At 43.9% G+C, this 17,769-nt stretch overlaps 2 protein-coding genes across 2 annotated transcripts; one reads left to right on the forward strand and one right to left on the reverse strand.

The window, feature by feature from the left end:
- Positions 1–1,576: 1,576 nt before the first annotated feature.
- On the reverse strand, positions 1,577–8,668 carry tmem205 (transmembrane protein 205). The gene is made up of 4 exons (XM_066642557.1): positions 8,548–8,668; positions 3,839–3,955; positions 3,585–3,748; positions 1,577–2,948 (listed from the first exon to the last, which is right to left on the reverse strand). The coding sequence occupies exons 2-4, from the start codon at positions 3,936–3,938 to the stop codon at positions 2,646–2,648; spliced, it is 567 nt and encodes a 188-aa protein (XP_066498654.1). The 5' UTR covers positions 3,939–3,955; positions 8,548–8,668; the 3' UTR covers positions 1,577–2,645.
- Positions 8,669–14,208: 5,540 nt separating this feature from the next.
- Positions 14,209–17,187, forward strand: elof1 (elongation factor 1). Its single transcript, XM_066642734.1, has 4 exons — positions 14,209–14,368; positions 15,227–15,357; positions 16,620–16,690; positions 16,802–17,187. The coding sequence occupies exons 2-4, from the start codon at positions 15,242–15,244 to the stop codon at positions 16,864–16,866; spliced, it is 252 nt and encodes an 83-aa protein (XP_066498831.1). The 5' UTR covers positions 14,209–14,368; positions 15,227–15,241; the 3' UTR covers positions 16,867–17,187.
- Positions 17,188–17,769: the final 582 nt, after the last annotated feature.

A 17,769-nucleotide genomic window follows, 5' to 3' on the forward strand; every position in this document is an offset into this window, starting at 1 on the left:
AGCAGTGAATAAAGTCAAAGTAAATAACAGTGAAGAGCAGTTGAATCCCAAGGATTTGACTCTTAAAGTGTTTTGATTTGAAACTCTTGCGGTCTGCTCAGTCTGGGTTTGCAGTTGTCATATGAAGTTGTGGTTGCTATTGTGTGCGGTGTGTTAATGGTGTGCACACGTTTGTGTAAATACACACCTTACGGCTCCTGGTAGTAATGTCTTTTTTTCTGGCTCTTTGTGTCTGAAAGGTCGGTGACCCCTGATGTAATGTATTTGCCACCCTTCAGCTTCAGCTTTCTGACAAAGCCCCTCTGAGGTCACCACTTTGTTCTTGTGCAATTAAAGAGTGCACCCATAACAACCCAAAGTAAACTGTGTTGCCGATGACGTGCTTAGACCTCAGTGACGTTAAAACTGATATGAAGACTGAATTACTTCTGAAGACTGATGCTTCTGTTCCCTGACCACAGCAGGGGACAATTAATTAGGACTGAGTTGCTCCGTAGGACAGTGTTTGCTTAGCACTGTGCAAACAACACTGACGGTGTGCTGCTGGAAATTCAATTAAATTCAGAATGTTTAGCCTCAGATATAGAGCTAGGAAATTTATTTTCTTTCCAGTGTCAGTGCACAGAAGATGGGCCTTCACTTCCTGAGTCGTATGATCACTAGACATGGTCATGACGGTCTGTGATGAAACATCACACGCAGAATTGGGTCTTTAGCAAGTGTTTGTTGCACATCATGAGGGCATAGAATCATCTGGGGAAGTCTCTGCTTACTCTCATTATCACTTTACTCTCATATTACTGCTTCATATCAGTGTTTCACAAGGATCTGGTTTGTGAACCTTGTGGTTAATATATTTGCCGGGGCAGCATGGGGGCGCAGCAAGTTAGTGTCACAGTCACACAGCTCCAGGGGCCTGAGGGTTGTGTGTTTGATTCCCACTCCAGGTGACTGTCTGTGAGGAGTGTGGTGTGTTTTCCCTGTGTCTGCGTGGGTTTCCTCCGGGTGACTGTCTGTGAGGAGTGTGGTGTGTTCTCTCTGTGTCTGCGAGGGTTTCCTCTTGGTGACTGTCTATGAGGAGTGTGGTGCGTTCTCCCTGTGTCTGCGTGGGTTTCCTCCGGGTGACTGTCTATAAGGAGTGTGGTGTGTTCTCCCTGTGTCTGCCTGGGTTTCTTCTATATTGCTCCAGTTTCCTCACTTGGCCTAAACACACACATTTATAGGTGGATTGGTGTGTGTGTGTGTGTGTGTGTGTCTCCCTGTATGTGTGTGTGTCACCCTTTAAAGGACTGGCACCCCATCCAGAGTGATCTTCTGCCTTGTGCCCAATGATTCCAGGTAGGCTCTAGACCCACCGCGACCCTGAACTGGATAAGAGTTACAGATAATGAATGAATGAATATATTGGTTGTTCCAACAGAAATAATCCAAATAAATCAAATTCATAAGCTTTTCCTGAGCTGAAGTTGGTTTGTAAAATCAGGAAAAATACACACATGTATCACTCAGAAGACAGATTGGGAACAAAAGCACTGCATGAACGTAAATAGCACCATCTATTGGAGCACACCAGCATATCAATGTGATAAAGAAAAGAATTTATTTTGCAATCAACACTGATTTAACAGCTGAAAAACTCACATCAGCTTTTTCAAAATAACTGAAATATAAATCAGAAGCTAACACTGAGAAATGTGATACGCAAGAGACAATGCAAGCCGTTTAATCTGAACTCAAAATCATAACGTGTAAACACAACACAATACACATTGCCGCCAAAATTACTTTACTGTCTTTCATAAAATATTGATCATGTGCCATTTAAACACAAGCTGTTGACAAAAATGCTTGAGTGAAAGTAACAGCCTTAAAAAGCTTTAAAATTAAGTTTAATAACATAAACCCTGGTAGTAGTTCTGACTTATATCAGCAAGAACCAATCAATCAATAAGATAAACTGCATGGGAATTAAACTGTCTGATTTCTGAAGAGAAAAAGTAAAGATCACCCAGGTTTTAAGATTTATATTGAGAAGTTGTAAAAAGTCCAAATTAAAATATTGATTGAGTGAAAGTACAATTAATAAAGCATTTTCCACCCTCTGTCTGTAGCTGCACCAGGCCTCTGTGGTGTAATAGGTCTGCAATCGCAAATGAATAAACTGGTAGTTTTGAGGCAAACTGTGAACCCTATAAAATCATAAGCTTTGCAAGAACTGTAGGCACTTAACTCAGTGTTTTCACAAACATTAGATAGTTTCTGTAACGCAAATGTGTTTAGTAGCTTAGCTTCAAATGTTGTATTTCCTGTTTTATACCAAAAATACCACTATTAACTGTAATAAAAGGACAAAATGTCTGTATTCTGAGCTTTACTGTTATTACAGTCACTCACTGTGACTCCTGCTTTGCTCTGATCCTTGGATTTACTCATGATTTTTCTTAAAATCATACGATCAATGTTCAACTAATCAATGCATTAGCAATTTTTAAAGTAAATATCCAGAGACTGGAGAATCCAGACGTTTACCAGTTTACTAGAATCAGAGGAGGATAAACATTAAACAGCACAGAGCTCTTGTTCCAACGGACCTGAGTTTCCTTCCTGTTACAGAATACACTTCACAGGTAACAGACAAAGTGTTCTCATAGAGAGGCCAAGTGAAGGGCCAGGTAGATGAGATTTATAGTGGAGCAGGCGAAGCCAGCCAGGTTGCAGAGGTTGGATAGTCCATGGTAGCGGTAGAAGCTACTCCGGTGGCTCTTGTATTTGGGGTCCTGTTCTCGAAGTTTAACGTAGCGGTCTCTGTTAGTGGTGAAGCCCACCTCCGCTCCGAGGCCATGCTCCTTCTCGATCTCCCTCATCACCAGCATGTTCTCTGTTATAGCCGGCCCGAACCACTGAGCGTTCAGCCCTGCCATGATCACAGCCACGAAGAACAGAGACATCTGCAAGAGAAACACACAGTCGTTTGGGCTGTAGGCTGAAAAGAACTGCAATGTCCTGGTTATTATTTTACAGAAGACTGCTCCAGTGCAAAGAGTCCACAGGACCAAAGAATAAACATGAAAAAAGATCAGTTGGATCAATTTGGTTTAAGATCGGTCACATACTCAAACTGGTCGAGTGCTTCCTGTGAAAAAAGCTAGTTTTGTTATGTTCCTGAAACTATTTATTTTCAAGCAGCTGCTGAAAAAACACTGAACTGTGCTAATGATGTTAGAAAAGGTTTAACCAGAGTGACCTGTTGTCTACTGAGTAAAAGCTATTTAAGGACAGTTACTAGTGCGACTGCAACACTGGTAATGGGTTCACCTTCAGAAGTCCTTGATTAACTGACTGTGGTGAGAAACATGCAGAAACGTGTATCTTTTGGAAAGTAGTTGGTTACCATTATTTTAAAATAGTCACATGACCCACAACCATTCCAGCCGTCAATAAACACAGCAATGATTCCCCACTCCTGTTCTGGAAGACCCCAGCCCTTCCAAAACATCATTGTGTTACAGTCCTAGTCTGAGGTTTGAGTTTAAAATTCAAAATTCACCTCCATACAGAAGAGCGAGAGACGAAGCTGAACTCACCTGTACAGACTCATGCCAGTCTAGTAGCTCCCTTGGATGATACACAGCATAAATAGCCAGGCTGACTGTGTTACTGCCCAACAGACAGTAGAAATACCAAGGAAAGAGCTTACTTTGCACCAGTCCAAATGTGTGCAGAGTTACCTGAGACACCAGCACAAACCCTGAAGAAAACCAAGACAAAGGCATTTTTATGGCATGGGTGCGAGTGGACGTTTTATTTAAGGAGCATTTTGAGTGAGGACTTGCCTTACCTGCAATGAAGGACACCCAGACCTGCATACCCCAAGAGAACGCCATCACCAGCAGATGGAGCACCTTCACCAAGTCTGTCGGGTCCCCCTCAGTGACCATGGTGACTGATCTGAAACCTGTAAATGTGCTTTGTTTAAAAATGTGATACGCAGTTACAGACAATGAATGAATGAATTATATAGGGTCCTAAGTATATAGTTATCAGCAAAGTTTTTGCCTGGAATACACATATATGCAGAATTCATTTTAAGGAAAATAAATGAATCCATTAAATGGGTAATACCAGTTATTTACAAAACAAATAAACCAACGAAAACCTATACATTATTATGATGAACTGTAAAAACTTAAATGACACGGGTCTGATGTGAAATAGCTGCTCATTATAGAAACATGTAGGAACTTAGATTTTGTTAAAATTGTGATTATTTTCACACTGGGACGTTTCTGAAGACTGTAATTTGAAGGTGTACACATTGTTGGTGTTGCTTACATTTCATTGTACTTTGCATAGTGTAGTGAAAATAAAGGACATTTCAAATCCTAATTTACTATTCACTATTGACCAGTGAACCTTTCTTTTTGATGATAATAAAATATAGACAAGTATGAAACAAGATTGTGATTGGCTCCTGGGCCTTAAACTGCGACGCATACACCTCTCCACTATGAATGGATTTACAGCAGTGTTTTAGTGGTTTTCTGCTTTAACGCACGCACTGCAGCTCTGAAAGGACTTGTTATTTAGCCGATTAGCTGAATGAAGTATGTTGGGAGATGGTAAAGCAATACATGTGCAGTGCAGGGTGCCTCCATGACCATTGAAACACTGATTAAAATAGTGCCAAAATGTAGCCAGTGGAAATAACTCGCAAGAACCCAGCTGGACTGCCCATAAGTGACCAACAGGAGGGTGTCAGCCGGGAGGCATTGTGTTTATGATCAATAAAAAACCAAACCAAACACTTGTGTGTGGTTGATTTTAGAGACACCCTTTTGGTTATCATCCCCACTTCGAACGATTCTGAGCTGAAGATTTCATATTAGAACACTCTGATTGATTTCTTTAATCTTTAAAACCATTATTGAAGACATAATGAAGAATTTGAAGAATAGCTGTAATCCCATTTGACGTTTTATACACTTTGTCACAAGTGAATGGATTTCCCAAAACATCTGAACACAATGATGATAGTTAAGTGGGAAAGTGAGCGTCATATAAAACACTAACATGATCTTAACACTAAAATATGTTTGAGAAACTGGGCCTGACTGTACGGGCGGCACGGTGGCGCAGCAGGTAGGAGTCGCAGTCACAAAGAGCAGAGGAACCCCACAGAGCAGGAATGATTTGGGGGGTGGATGATACTCAGCACTGCATGACGCTGACATGGCGCTGGTGTGTTGGTGTGTTGTGTTGGTAAAGTGTAGACCTACAGTTAGTGGAGTGGATAAAATGAACAGCGAGTTTAGACACAAGGTAGGTGTTCCTAATCCAGTGAATACAGGTAATGCATTTACAGGTTTTCTGTTTGCTTTACGTATGGCAGAGAGTTAAGGCAAAACTGAACTTCAGGAGACGTTAAAAATAAAAAAGATAAGCCGACTGCTGTTTGGTCTCGATAACAGAAATGGCCTGTGTCGTTATTTATTTCAGTATGAATACCACACTTCAGTGCAGAAACTCGGCCTGATTGTACGAGTGGCACCTGGAGGTTGTGGGTTCGATTCCTGCTTCGGGTGACTGTCTGTGAGGAGTGTGGTGTGTTCTCCCTGTGTCTGTGTGGGTTTCCTCCGGGTGACTGTCTGTGAGGAGTGTGGTGTGTTCTCCCTGTGTCTGCGTGGGTTTCCTCCGGGTGACTGTCTGTGAGGAGTGTGGTGTGTTCTCCCTGTGTCTGTGTGGGTTTCCTCCGGGTGACTGTCTGTGAGGAGTGTGGTGTGTTCTCCCTGTGTCTGTGTGGGTTTCCTCCGGGTGACTGTCTGTGAGGAGTGAGGTGTGTTCTCTCTGTGTCTGCGTGGGTTTCCTCCGGGTGACTGTCTGTGAGGAGTGTGGTGTGTTCTCCCTGTGTCTGCGTGGGTTTCCTCCGGGTGACTGTCTGTGAGGAGTGTGGTGTGTTCTCTCTGTGTCTGTGTGGGTTTCCTCCGGGTGACTGTCTGTGAGGAGTGTGGTGTGTTCTCCCTGTGTCTGCGTGGGTTTCCTCCGGGTGACTGTCTGTGAGGAGTGTGGTGTGTTCTCCCTGTGTCTGCGTGGGTTTCCTCCGAGTGACTGTCTGTGAGGAGTGTGGTGTGTTCTCCCTGTGTCTGTGTGGGTTTCCTCCGGGTGACTGTCTGTGAGGAGTGTGGTGTGTTCTCCCTGTGTCTGTGTGGGTTTCCTCCGGGTGACTGTCTGTGAGGAGTGAGGTGTGTTCTCTCTGTGTCTGTGTGGGTTTCCTCCGGGTGACTGTCTGTGAGGAGTGTGGTGTGTTCTCCCTGTGTCTGTGTGGGTTTCCTCCGGGTGACTGTCTGTGAGGAGTGTGGTGTGTTCTCCCTGTGTCTGCGTGGGTTTCCTCCGAGTGACTGTCTGTGAGGAGTGTGGTGTGTTCTCCCTGTGTCTGTGTGGGTTTCCTCCGGGTGACTGTCTGTGAGGAGTGTGGTGTGTTCTCCCTGTGTCTGTGTGGGTTTCCTCCGGGTGACTGTCTGTGAGGAGTGTGGTGTGTTCTCCCTGTGTCTGCGTGGGTTTCCTCCGGGTGACTGTCTGTGAGGAGTGTGGTGTGTTCTCCCTGTGTCTGCGTGGGTTTCCTCCGAGTGACTGTCTGTGAGGAGTGTGGTGTGTTCTCCCTGTGTCTGCGTGGGTTTCCTCCGGGTGACTGTCTGTGAGGAGTGTGGTGTGTTCTCCCTGTGTCTGTGTGGGTTTCCTCCGGGTGACTGTCTGTGAGGAGTGAGGTGTGTTCTCTCTGTGTCTGCGTGGGTTTCCTCCGGGTGACTGTCTGTGAGGAGTGTGGTGTGTTCTCCCTGTGTCTGCGTGGGTTTCCTCCGGGTGACTGTCTGTGAGGAGTGTGGTGTGTTCTCCCTGTGTCTGCGTGGGTTTCCTCCGGGTGACTGTCTGTGAGGAGTGTGGTGTGTTCTCCCTGTGTCTGCGTGGGTTTCCTCTGGGTGACTGTCTGTGAGGAGTGTGGTGTGTTCTCCCTGTGTCTGCGTGGGTTTCCTCTGGGTGACTGTCTGTGAGGAGTGTGGTGTGTTCTCCCTGTGTCTGCGTGGGTTTCCTCCGGGTGACTGTCTGTGAGGAGTGTGGTGTGTTCTCCCTGTGTCTGCGTGGGTTTCCTCCGGGTGACTGTCTGTGAGGAGTGTGGTGTGTTCTCCCTGTGTCTGCGTGGGTTTCCTCCGGGTGACTGTCTGTGAGGAGTGTGGTGTGTTCTCCCTGTGTCTGCGTGGGTTTCCTCTGGGTGACTGTCTGTGAGGAGTGTGGTGTGTTCTCCCTGTGTCTGCGTGGGTTTCCTCTGGGTGACTGTCTGTGAGGAGTGTGGTGTGTTCTCCCTGTGTCTGTGTGGGTTTCCTCCGGGTGACTGTCTGTGAGGAGTGTGGTGTGTTCTCCCTGTGTCTGCGTGGGTTTCCTCCGGGTGACTGTCTGTGAGGAGTGAGGTGTGTTCTCCCTGTGTCTTCGTGGGTTTCCTCCGGGTGACTGTCTGTGAGGAGTGTGGTGTGTTCTCCCTGTGTCTTCGTGGGTTTCCTCCGGGTGACTGTCTGTGAGGAGTGTGGTGTGTTCTCCCTGTGTCTGCGTGGGTTTCCTCCGGGTGACTGTCTGTGAGGAGTGAGGTGTGTTCTCTCTGTGTCTGCGTGGGTTTCCTCCGGGCGACTGTCTGTGAGGAGTGTGGTGTGTTCTCCCTGTGTCTGCGTGGGTTTCCTCCGGGTGACTGTCTGTGAGGAGTGTGGTGTGTTCTCCCTGTGTCTGCGTGGGTTTCCTCCGGGTGACTGTCTGTGAGGAGTGTGGTGTGTTCTCCCTGTGTCTGTGTGGGTTTCCTCCGGGTGACTGTCTGTGAGGAGTGTGGTGTGTTCTCCCTGTGTCTGCGTGGGTTTCCTCCGGGTGACTGTCTGTGAGGAGTGTGGTGTGTTCTCCCTGTGTCTGCGTGGGTTTCCTCCGGGTGACTGTCTGTGAGGAGTGTGGTGTGTTCTCCCTGTGTCTGCGTGGGTTTCCTCCGGGTGACTGTCTGTGAGGAGTGTGGTGTGTTCTCCCTGTGTCTGCGTGGGTTTCCTCCGGGTGCTCCGGTTTCCACCCACAGTCCAAAAGCACACGTTGATAGGTGGATTGGTGACTGAAAAGTTTCCGTAGGTGTGAGTGTGTGTGTGTTGCTTTAAAAAGTGTGTGTGTGTGTTGCTTAAAAAGATAAGCCGACTGCTGTTAGGTCTTGATAACAGAAATGGCCTGTGTCGTTATTTATTTCAGTATGAATGCCACACTTCAGTGTAGATGAGTGTATTTAGTCACAGAAGCCTGTCTGACCGCTCTTTACTTCAGATAATTTATGCTCATGTTGTTTTAAAATGCTCCACTATCATATCTCTGGATCTATGGTATTAAATGATCGTCCCAGCTGAAATCCAGCGAGGGTGCCCTACGAGTTACAGCGCTATGAAAGCTATAGGCAGGATGTTACTTAACCTGCAATGTCTGACTACATTCAGAAACCGTAAATACAAATAAACAAAAACTGTTCTAAAACACAACACATACCTGTGTTCCTCAGCTCTAGGTCTAAACTCTGATTCGAGCTTCGAGGTCTCGGTTCTCGAACTTGCTGTTTTGGAGAACAATTTCCTTATTGCTCAAACACCCCTTTCCCTCTAGCCGCGCCCCCAAAGCCAGATTAGCCAATCATGTTCTTTATTCAAACACATCTGTGACGTATGATCCAATCAGAGCCGAGAAAAGCGGAGACGTATGCCCCGCCTGTGTGTGTGACGTCATGCAGGCAAAAAAACCAAACAAAAAAACGGTGAATAACTGAGGATCAGAAGTAGTGATTGGAAATTCGGCTTTTTTGGGGAGCCGGCTCTTTTGGCTCGGCTCTTCATAAAGAGCCGGCTCTTTCGGCTCCTAAATGGCTCTTTGTTTTACCACTTATTTCCACTGGTACAGAACAATATTACCTACATTTTACATGACTATATGGACAAAATATTATTGTTCAATATTAAAAATAATAAATAGTGTTGCAATGGCCAATTGTTTTATGGCTGTTTTGTAATAACTCACTGATTGCACTCAGACATTTAATTGTATAAATAACTGGAGTTTTATTTAAACACCTTAATAAAAAATCACTTGTAAACTCTGAAATACAGCCAATGGAACCCAAAAGGTAGGTTTTACAAAATAGCTTATTAAATTAAATAATCATCCATTTCTGGGAAATAAAATAAACAAATACTCTGCAAAGTGCAAAACAGCAGCATTCAACGGTAGTGATTAAAACAACCACAACTGTCAACAAACATTTAACTGATTTAACATTATCTTCAACTATTTTTTGGAAGGCAGACTGGCGTTCAGGAAAACCAAGTGTCTCAGCTCGGAGGGTTGATCCGGTTTCTTCTCTCTGTTAATATCTGCCCACCCCTCCCCTCCCTGCTTGGTGGTATAACCCTTCGCTGATTGGTACCTTAGCTTGTTGTTCTCTGATTGGTTGAATGACAAGCCTTAGAAAAAAATGGCTCGGTCTTAGACGGGAACCGGCTCTCATCGTTCACTTACAAGAGCCGGCTCTTTGAACCGGTTCGTTCGCGACCGACACATCACTAATTAGAAGCCCATCAAAGCGAACGGCGACGGAAGGACAGTGAGTTCAGTTCAATAGGATAACTGTTTAAATGAACTCACCAGTAAATATAGAAATGTAAATCTCACTTTTTATACACGTTCTCCAAAAATCGCACTCACACATTCTACACTCATTGTTCATTTTCTCAGCTTCACTGAACATGTAGATGTTTGTAGTTCTACATTTACAGACTGCTGCTACACTACAGCTCAGCCAAAACAAAATGCAGCCCATGTCTGCTGTTATAGTAAACACTGCAAGGGGCCTGAGACCTTTACTTCACAAAAGCACTGTGGATCCTTTACTGCCCAGGGCCCAGTCCCCTCAGAAACATATTAATGCAATAATAATATAATGTAATGATGTGCAATTACTTGTCATTGTACAATGTACAAAGAAATGTGTCTTCCGCATTTAATCCATCTGTGGCAGTGAACACACACACACCAGTGCATCTGAACACATAGCCATCCCTGGCGCCTGAGGAGCGGTGCCTTGCTCTAGGGCACCTCAGCCATGGATGTTCCTGCTGGTCCTTCCTTCCTGGCACACCCCCTCTGTGACACAGTTAGGTTGTAAAAAGCACTATACAAATAAATTTGACTTGACTTGGAAAACATTAATATACGGAATACAAACTCTCATATTCTGACCCGTTGACCATTAGGAGTAAAGGAGGAACCGGCACCCTCCACAAACCGAGCTACTGGAAGTCGGCGATCAACGTGTATGGTCCCTGTTCCCGTGCCTAGTTCTCTCCAGTTCCGGTCCAGTCCAGTGTTTGGTCCTGAGTCACATCACCTGTTTCATCTCGTTACTCCCTGTTGTCAGTCTCCTGTCCAGTATCTGCTCTAGTCCTCAGTCCAGTCCCCTTTTCAGTTTCAGAATCTGTCCAGTGTCTCTTTCTGCTCCTGTTCAGTCTCATTGTCCTGCCTCTGTCCTGTCTCCTCTACAGTCCAGTGTTTTGTCTTCTGTTCAGTTTCCTTTTTCCGCTCCTGTGTTACAGAACAACAGCTCAGAGTATTCAGCGTTCTTGGAGGTAGAGAATGGAGTTCAAGAGAAGATTCCATGCACTGACTCTATTGTTTTACTGGGGGACTTCAATGCACACGTTGGCAATGACTGGGAAACCTGGAGAGGAGTGACTGGGAGGTACGGCCTCCTGATCTGAACCCGGGCGGTGTGATGTTATTGGACTTCTGTGCTAGTCATGGTTTGTCCATAACGAACACCATGTTTGAACATAAGGTTGCTATTAAGTGTACTTGGCACCCTGGGTCAAAGGTCAATGATGGACTTTGTGGTCGTGTCTTCTGACCTGAGGCCATATGTTTTGGACACTCAGGTAAAGAGAGGGGCTGAGCTGTCAACTGATCACCATCTGGTGGTGAGTTGGTTCTGATGGTGGGGAAAGCTGCCGGAGAGACCCGGTAAGTCCAAGCGTATAGAGAGGATGTGCTGGGAAAAGCTGGCAGAGGATTCTGTCCGGATGGATTTCAACTCTCACCTCCAAGAGAACTTCTCACATGTTCTGGAGGAGGTGTGGGGATGGAGTCTGAATGGGCCCTGTTCTGGACTTTCATTGTGGAAACAGCTGCATGTAGCAGATAGGTGCCTGTTATGGCGGTAACCCAAGAACCCGATGGTGGACACCAGGGTTCTTATTCACGAGTGATGGGAAGAGGGATAGTGAGATTGACCGGAGGTTAGGTGCAGTGGTAGTAATGTGGTCACTGTACCGGTCGGTCGTGATGAAGAGAGAGAGCTGAGCCTTAAAGCAAAGCTCTAAATTTACCGCTCAGTCTACGTCCCCACTCTCACCTAGGGTCATGAGCTCTGGGTAATGACAGAAAGAAGGAGATTGCGGAGACAACGGCTGAAATGAGCTTTCTCTGACAGGTTGCTGGGCGTACTCTCCGTGATCGGGTGAGGAGCTCAGTGACTTGCGAGGAGCTCGGAGTAAAGTCGCTGTTCCTTCGTGTTGAGGTGGTTCAGGCGTCTGATGAGGATGCTTCCTGGACGCCTCCCGCTGGAGGTATACCAGGCACGTCCAAGGAGGCCCCGGGGTTGACCCAGTACACTCTGGAGGGATTATATCTCCCAGCTGGTCTGGGAACGCCTGGGGATTACCGAGAAGGAGCTGGTGGAAGTGGTGGGGGACAGAGACGTCTGGTCTTTTTTGCTCGCCCTGTTGCCACCGCGACCCTGAAATGGACAAGCAGAAACGATGATGATGATGATGATGATGATGATAATGCACCTCTAGGTTAATGAGTTTTAGGGCCACATTGAAAAAAATAAATAAGTAAGATTCAGAGAATAAAGTCATAATTCTAAAAATAATCTATGAATAATTCTGAGAAAAAAAGGTCAGTATAATTCTGAGAATAAATTCAGATTTATTTATGATAAGATGTAGACAGACAAGTCCCAAACCCGTGGACACACGTGTGTTATCAGTTTGTATAAAATTAAAGACTTGTACGCATAATGTGTTTTAGAATTATGATTTAACATGAGGTGGGAGACTGCGTTTAATTTTTAATGAATTAAAAAATCGTCTTTAAATTAAGTTTCATGACGTTAAATATGGTTTGACTGCTCATAGAGTTTTAAATATAGATAATGAACATGGGAATGTTTCTATTATCTGGCAATATAGTTCAACCACAGAAAAATACATTATATAAAATGTTTTAGGTTATTATTATTATTATTAATGCTCAGGCACAAAAGCTTCATATTGCACAAGCAGGAAAAATTACAACAAAACAAAATAACAGATAAAAACAAATGACCAAAATGAAATGTAATAAAACTCAGATGATGTTACTTAAACGTGTCCTTTTCATGAATATAGGTATCTCTTTGTGAAATGCATTTTCAAACTACATTATTATTACATTTACAGCATTTAGCAGTCGTTCATATTCAGAGCGACTAACAAAAGTGTGTAGTGTTCAGGCAGAATGTGTGTCCTCGCTAGTACAAAGGTTCGGGTCCAAATTCCTTCTGAGCTCAGACGCTTCCCAGAACAAGGGCCAGTGCTCATACCTAGAAAGAACAATACACAATACAATCGAGACAGTGCTCATACCTAGAAAGAAAGGAGTTATCTGTAAAAAAAAAACATGTTACAGTGAGCTCTTAGACTAGTGCTCCCCTAAGTGGGTGACAAAGAGATGGGTCTTCAGTCTTCAGGCAGTGGAAGTTCATCCCAGCATCTGAGAAGAGTCTTGACGCCTGTCCTCCATGTGACTTTAGGGGTGGCAGGTCGAGTCGAGTTGTGCTTGAAGCTCAAAAGTCTTGAGGTGCAGTCCGAATCTTGACCATTGCCATGAGGTAGGGAGGGGCTGGTATGTTCTTGACTTTGTAGGAAGCATGAGAGTTTTAAACGTGAAGCGAGCAGCTACAGGAAGCCAATGAAGAGAGCGCAGCAGTGGAGTGACGTGGGTGAACTTTGGAAGATTGAAGACGAGCCCGCTGAAGAGGCCTGATGGGCCGCAGAGGAAGACCAGACAGGTGTGAGTTGCAGTGGTCAAGCCTTGAGATGACTAGAGACTGGACAAGCACCTTGGCAGCCTCCTGAGAAAAAAAGAGCCAGATCCGCCGGCTGTTGTACTGTAGGAATCTGCATGACCGAGTCAGGTTCGTGACGTGGGTTGTGAATGATAGCTGGTCGTCCAGAATCACACCAAACTGAACTAGTTTATGATTCCACACACCGGTGTTTCCAAATCTGCATCCTTCACGTTCTTCACTTCATAAATGTCCTATGAGGCATATACAACATGACAGTTTCATATGAAAGTTTGAACTATCCACTTTCCATCAGAGCAGTATTATTATTTTTAATATTGGAACTAATGAGGAATCTGCTTCAAATATAAAACACAAAAATAAAATACAGGAATATGAAAGGGAATGGAGATGAATAATCTGTACAATGATAAATATCATCCAAAAGTAATAAATCAATCATCGAGTCAGTAGGCTGGTTCTTGGGATGATGAACCTACAAATTATTATTCAGTGTTCAGTTTTCTGTATATTATAGGACATATCTGTAATCCTGGATTTTGGGAAAAACAAGTCACCTGCACTAAACATAACTAAAATATATCTGTGGTTATACAACTTTTATAAACCTAGCACCACTGAATTCCTGAGATTATCTTCAAACTAACAAGATGTCTACAAACAGTGGGCTCTAACATGTAAAGGCACCTCGGACCAGGTAAATAAATTATATCGGCCACAAGGGGACGCCATAAGCTTTCATTGGACACCTCTCCCGCCAGTTCAAAACAAGGCGCACCCGACCACGCATGCGTACTGTATCGAATCGACCGGTCGTCTGCTCGATGTATTTTGCCTGTGAGACAAATCACAGAATTATAATCACTCTTAATAATAGAAACATAGAAATGACGGAGAAACATAAAATCAAATATTCGCTGATTTTACAGAATAAATCATTGAATCTCGCGTATCACCGAATCAGCGTTTAACACACACATGCTTAATTAACGTGTATTTATTGATAACCATGCCCCATTTTCTCCACTCCTTTCTGTAGCTGTTTATTTTATGTGTAGATCCTCTGTCCGCCGCCGGGTGTCAGTAGCGCTGCTCTTCGCCCTTCGTCTTCATCTCGGTGTGGGGTTTACTCGGGGTTGTTGTTGTTGTTCTGAACAGTATTCTTAGTTTCTGGATTAACTGCTCACTCACACGGTAAGGAACTGCGTCTTGTTCACATACGGCAGATAACGGACTGGAAACAGAGCGCAGAACAAAAACAGCTGAAGCTGGAGTGAGAGAGTTTGGGCGGTTTTGAGCGCTACTGGGTAGTGATAGCGCTCATGGCCAGGGAGCTAACACTAGCATAGTTAGCTACCCAGCGCTTTCTGTGGCCCCTGGCGGGTCACTCCAGCTCTCACACACGAGGAAAAACTTTAGTTTTATATTATCTTCTCTTCACATTTCAGAACCAGAGTCTGTAGAGCGCTGACTTGTTTAATTTAACGTTAACTGACTGAAGGCTAACTACATGTTGTGTATGCTAACGTTGCTAGCCTCATGATAGTTTTAATTTGCATACTTTTCTTTCTGTAGACAGGTGTTAGCCAATACCGTTAATTAACCAGAGAATACCGACTTTTCGTAATTTGTAATTTGTGAATATTTCATGTGGTAAATAGTTTGATTGAATCATTATAATTCAATGTTTAGCTTCTTTGTAGCTAACGTTATTTTTAAAGTCCAGTGAAGCCATGGCCGATGTTGCTTTTAGAACTTGATATAAAGCTCATTATTCTGGAGCCTCTAGGTGTTTTTCACACTACTTTTAGCACTCTTCCCAGCCTTTAACCCCATTTATACATTTTAAAAATAATATTCTTAATTATACATAACACTGTGTATATTTCAACAGTGCAGTGTTGTGTACATTATTTATATAGTGTTCTGTAATGTATGTAAATGTAAGACCTCTTCTGTAATAACACATAGAATTGTCGAGTTAGTAACTGGTAAACAAGGAGCCACGTTTATTTATGATGATTATTTATTTGTGTTTTTTCTTTTCAACAGAACAGTCCGGTAGCGATGGCTCGCAGAAAGTCAAAGAGAAAGCCTCCTCCTAAGAAGAAAATGACTGGGAACCTGGACACTCAGTTTACCTGTCCTTTCTGTAACCACGAGAAATCATGTGATGTTAAAATGTAAGAATATGGAGAAATTGAACCTTTTACTGACCGCTCTTCTAGCTTCTTTTTCTTCTTTCTTTAGTGCTTGACGACTGCACATCCAAAGATTGCGGCCCCTAGAGTGTTTCCAATGCTTGGCTCGGCTTTGTTGCTTATTCACCACGCAAAACTGGTCCCAGGAACCAGGTGCATTTTTAGTCTCTGCTCAAGCGTGGTTCCAAGGGAGCCGTAAACTTTACAGAACCCTGATTGGCCAGAGAGACTTGTCAGTCATGATGAAATGCAGACATCCTGCACAAACAAAATCTAAATATTACTTAAGTATCACATGTGTATTGATCCAACTCACAATGGCAGCTTGTAAAATTACACCTTGGTATTTTGAACATTCTCCTTGGATTAGTGACCTACGAAAAAGCCCAGCAAGAGCCAGAAGTGCAACAAGGTATGAACAATCTCTGCTGATCTGTGAGAACTCGATAGCAGAGCTGTGGTCAGTCCCAAAAAAATCCCAAAAACAAAACGTATTCATGACCAGTAAACTGTTTAACTATACTGCCACTTTAGTGGATTTCAAAACCTGCTTTTCCTGTTAGAGACTGGGGCCAATTAGCTGTGCTAATGGTCGAGTAGACATGCAATAGAAAACGCGTTGTAAGTAGATCTGAGCAAAAAGGGCCAAAAACATTATACTTTAGGACATTTCGTGATGCATGACACATCCTTTTTTAAATTTATTTGTTTATTTCTTACTCTGGGATCGTACTAAAAGAACCATGTTAATAACACTGTCCAAATTTAAGAATACAATATTTTGCACATGAATCCTGTGGTAACCTGAGCTTATTTATTAAGTTTGAAACATCTGCACTGAACAGATGTTTAGAGATGACTGACATTTTAGACTGCGGTGTAATTAATGACCCTGACATTTAAGAATCGTCTTATTCTTTACCTCTGAGGGATCTCTGTTGTGGGAGCTCTGTTTATTATTAACAGCACAGCCCATGAACATGTAAACAATCATACAGAAGGAGCAGTCAGTTATTGATAACTTATATAACGGATTGATAATAATTGGCCTTAAATTGCTGTGTAGTTGTGGGTAAGTATCTTGCACATGAGTTAAGCCATTTCTGGGGCTACACGACAAGGCATTTGAAGTTTCAACAATAAAAGTCTTGTCTTTAATGTAATCCTAGTCTTGGAATCTGGAGTTATTAACGTTCAATAGCGCACAGCTGGAGGCAGTATGTCATTTTGTTTTATTTTTTTAGGGAAAGAAGTCGAAACACAGGAATCATATCGTGCTCCGTGTGCTTGGAGGAGTTCCAGACCCCCATTACCTGTATCCTTCTAATCAGCATTAAATCACACTGTTCATTGGAAGGACATTTGAGTATTAATCATACACTGTAACTGTAGAATAAGGAGTGTTTTTCCTTAAATCCTTCTCTAGATCTCTCAGAACCCGTGGATGTGTACAGTGACTGGATAGATGCTTGTGAAGCAGCAAACCAGTAGCTCGTTGTCTGGAGTCAAGTCTTGGAGGACTGAGTGGTCCCAGTATCAGAGGCGCATGTTAGACCTAGACCTTGCTTATGGGAAAATATATGTATCAAACGTTTTGTCCATCACCCAGTTTGTTATAATGTGAATAAACAAAATGTAGTGCATGTTAAAACCAGAATCTAACATTTGAAGTTCCAGTTTGGTAACTGCAGTGTACGTGTAATGGTTTCTTATTTTCAGATTTTACTTTCTTATTTTTCTTGTTGATTTAAATTTGAGTATAGAATTAATCAGTGTCAATAAAAGTATCTGCACATAATATTTGAGAATTCAGTTTTGATTTCTGGCTCATAATAAGCAGTAAATGTCATCTGTTATGTATTGTTTTGAAGTGCAGGAGAAGGGGTAAATTGAAAAGGCCAACCCTTATATAGGGGCAGCACGGTGGCGCAGCAGTTGAGTCAGAGGTTGTGGGTTCGATTCCCAGTGTGTTCTCTGTGTCTGCATGGGTTTCCTCCGGGTGACTGTCTGTGAGGAGTGTGGTGTGTTCTCCCTGTGTCTGTGTGGGTTTCCTCCGGGTGACTGTCTGTGAGGAGTGTGGTGTGTTCTCCCTGTGTCTGCATGGGTTTCCTCAGAGTGACTGTCTGTGAGGAGTGTGGTGTGTTCTCCCTGTGTCTGTGTGGGTTTCCTCCGGGTGCTCCGGTTTCCTCCCACAGTCCAAAAACACACGGTGGTACGTGGATTGGCGATTCAAAAGTGTCCGTGAATGTGTGTGTCGTCCTGTGAAGGACTGTCGCCCCCTCTGCCTTGCGCCCAATGATTCACCTATGTCCCAGATGCATCAGAAACCACTTACTGCAGTAGTGCCACTGTAGTCTCTAGATTTAATCTGTCCTCAGTAAATATAGAGTCTAC

The sequence above is a fragment of the Hoplias malabaricus genome, chromosome 13 (assembly GCF_029633855.1).
Source record: "Hoplias malabaricus isolate fHopMal1 chromosome 13, fHopMal1.hap1, whole genome shotgun sequence".
NCBI lineage: Eukaryota > Metazoa > Chordata > Actinopteri > Characiformes > Erythrinidae > Hoplias > Hoplias malabaricus.

What these genes read in the sequence shown, in the direction of transcription:
- tmem205 (XM_066642557.1), bottom strand. Translation starts at nt 3,938, where the DNA reads ATGGTCACTGAGGGGGACCCGACAGACTTGGTGAAGGTGCTCCATCTG. An exon ending in CTGGGTGTCCTTCATTGCAG is followed by an intron (nt 3,749 to 3,838) that starts GTAAGGCAAGTC and finishes GGTTTTCTTCAG; the next exon opens with GGTTTGTGCTGGTGTCTCAG. An exon ending in ACTGGCATGAGTCTGTACAG is followed by an intron (nt 2,949 to 3,584) that starts GTGAGTTCAGCT and finishes TTTCTCTTGCAG; the next exon opens with ATGTCTCTGTTCTTCGTGGC.
- elof1 (XM_066642734.1), top strand. Translation starts at nt 15,242, where the DNA reads ATGGCTCGCAGAAAGTCAAAGAGAAAGCCTCCTCCTAAGAAGAAAATG. An exon ending in AAATCATGTGATGTTAAAAT is followed by an intron (nt 15,358 to 16,619) that starts GTAAGAATATGG and finishes TTATTTTTTTAG; the next exon opens with GGAAAGAAGTCGAAACACAG. An exon ending in GTTCCAGACCCCCATTACCT is followed by an intron (nt 16,691 to 16,801) that starts GTATCCTTCTAA and finishes ATCCTTCTCTAG; the next exon opens with ATCTCTCAGAACCCGTGGAT.